At 35.3% G+C, this 2,831-nt stretch overlaps 1 protein-coding gene across 1 annotated transcript; it reads left to right on the forward strand.

The window, feature by feature from the left end:
* Positions 1-471: 471 nt before the first annotated feature.
* LOC100633787 (traB domain-containing protein-like) lies at positions 472-2,825 on the forward strand (the record flags this gene model as incomplete). Its single annotated transcript, XM_003391482.2, has 3 exons — positions 472-642; positions 1,970-2,408; positions 2,818-2,825. Coding segments are annotated over exons 1-3 (570 nt in total), but the record flags the coding sequence as incomplete, so codon positions are not given.
* Positions 2,826-2,831: the final 6 nt, after the last annotated feature.

Consider the following 2,831-nt stretch of genomic DNA (forward strand, 5'->3'; position numbering starts at 1 on the left):
CTTCATGTACACATACATGTACATGTACAGCCTGTACAGGGTAAATACTACAATTTCTATTAATGATTACCTTTTTATTGCTAGTGTCTTGTATTATGTGTCGTGTCTTCTTATGAAACACACCCTCCAGCAGTATACCCCTACCACTGGTTACAAGAGATGAGCATTAATTAGAAATACATGTGTATATAATACAAGTTACCTTTGTAGTTGGCTCGAGTTCCACTCGCCCTTCCACTTACTGACCTTCACCCCCTCCTGCTGTAACGGGGTATCATCATATATCATGTGCATTCGACTCATTTTGAGTGTTAGAGTCTCAACTCCTCCTCCTTCTCCTCCTCTTTTTTCACACTACAATATGAAGTATACGGAATAGAGTTACGGATTCAATTTCCCGTTCATTGAAGTGGGCGTGGTTAAACTAAACCACACCCATACAAGGCGTGGCTAATCATAAAAGGTGTGTTTGTGCTTTTATTCTATAATTCATTTATTTCTTAGTTTCTTGTTCAGAGTATGTCGTCATTACCCGATACAGTGTCTGTTCTTGATTGTCCTAACGGGTCTAAGGTGTATCTAGTCGGTACGGCTCACTTTAGTAAAGAGAGTGCCACTGATGTGCAGAAAACAATCCAACAAGTGAGACCTGAGTTTGACAGTACATGTATGTACAATACAAGTTACTAACGTTTTGTTAGTTAGACCATGACCATTGTATTAGCACATAATACTAGTAAAAGGTCTTTCGTTCGATTTTTGAGCAACTTAAAAATTTGTATTTTGATTGAAATCTAGTCTGGTCCTGCCTCTTCGTTGCGCGGGAGTGGTGCAGAAGAGTCTGGTGACACTGCTACAGAATTTGTAGCACCAAGCACGGGATTGAGCGTCTCAATCAGATTGCAGCACTCATGTGGAAGTAACTTTGTCACGTGACCTATTCAAAATGGCTGCAAGTATGACTGACAAACCTACTGTAGATATGATAAATGCTAGCAAAGGAACAGAAGCTAACTGAGTACAGGGACTTTGGCCCTATTTTTGAGCAACTTTAAAAATTCATAAAAAATCCAATTTTGATTGGAATCAGTTCAAACTTTTTACGTAACATAAGTACATGTATATGCATCAGAAAATGTCATGAAAATAAAGAATTCTCACCTTTTCATTTTTGGCAAAAATTGGCCCGTGATCCTGTACTATAGTACAGGGACTTTGGCTTGATTTTTTAACATTTTTAAAAATTGATAAAAAATCAAATTTTGATTGGAATCAGTTCAAACTTTCTACGCAACATAAGTACATGTATATGCATCAGAAAATGTAATAAAAATGAATAATTCTCTCCTTGTCATTTTTGGTAAAATTTTGGCTAATCACACTGTACTATAGTATAGGGACTTTGGCCTGATTTTGAAACAACTTTTAAAATTTGTAAAAATTTAAAATTGATTGTAATCAGCTCAAACTTGCTAAACAGCATAAGAACATCTATACATATATGCATCAGAAACAATTATAATGAAGAATTCTGCCCTTGTCATTTTTGTTGAAATTTGACCAGTGACCCTCCTTATTTTGGAGCAACTTTAAAATTTATAGAAAATGATTTGTCAGGACAAACCACTGGTGCATTTGGTTCTCTTGTCTATTTCCATTACAAATATCACACATTACATACATGTATACCATTACTATTACAATTACAATAGAGGCCTTTGTTTTCAATTACTATCATATACTACATGTATGCTACTATTGTCATATAATCATTACTTGTATACTTAATGTAACAGTATTACTTTATATTATTAATAATATTATTATTACTTTATATTATTATTACAACCTGGAGATGTGCTCTCATACATGTAGAATGTTTGATGAAAGTTTCACCCCAAATAACCTGATATTTCATTCATAACTATAATAATTATCATAATAATAATGATAATGAATATTTCTTTAGGTTCGTCCTGATGGTGTTGTTCTTGAACTATGTGTTGAGAGACAAATGATACTAAACATGAGAGACGAGGACATCATGCAACAAGCAAAAGACCTCAACTGGGAGAAGGTGAGAGCCTTCATGGCCTCAGAGGGACAAGTGGCAGGACTCACTCACGCCGTGTTCATTAAAATATCGGCTAACCTAATGGATAAACTGGGCGTGGCACCGGGTGGAGAGTTTCGAATGGGTTTCCAAGAAGGAACGAAAGTTGGTAGTACTATATTGCTAGGTGATCGCTCCATCAGGATGACTTTTAAAAGAGCGTTGAGGGCGTTACCAATCTGGCAACAGTTGAGGCTGTTCTATATGCTGTTTACTTCTGTGGCTTTTGATTTGGATATTTCACCAGAGGATATTGAGAAGATGAAGAACTTTGATATGGTGGAGATGCTAACAGGTACAGTGTACATGTGCTTGTATATAGTGTACAGCATAAAATGTATGACAATTTTTTGTGGACGAATTTTTGATGATAATCTGTGGGAATATTATCCACAAAGACGAAACACAAGTCTATTTGCAAACATTTATTCCATTAAAGCGTGTATTTATTTACATTGTATATTGTTAGTACAATGTATTTCTGGTGTTTGTTATCATTATTATTATGTGAAAAAAGCATATGTACATGTACATGCATAAGCAATAGAAAATAAAAAGTACAATGTACATGTATGTTCTAATTTTCATATAATAATTGTTTTTCCCTTTCTCTCCTCTCTCTCTCTTTTTCTAATAATTTTTCTTAAATTCTCTCCTCCTCACATCAACACAATTCTCTCCCTCTCCTTCCCTCCTCCCATCAGGTGAGCTAGCTGCT

The sequence above is a fragment of the Amphimedon queenslandica genome, unplaced genomic scaffold (assembly GCF_000090795.2).
Source record: "Amphimedon queenslandica unplaced genomic scaffold, v1.1 AMPQUscaffold_8813_Cont19247, whole genome shotgun sequence".
NCBI classification, from domain to species: domain Eukaryota; kingdom Metazoa; phylum Porifera; class Demospongiae; order Haplosclerida; family Niphatidae; genus Amphimedon; species Amphimedon queenslandica.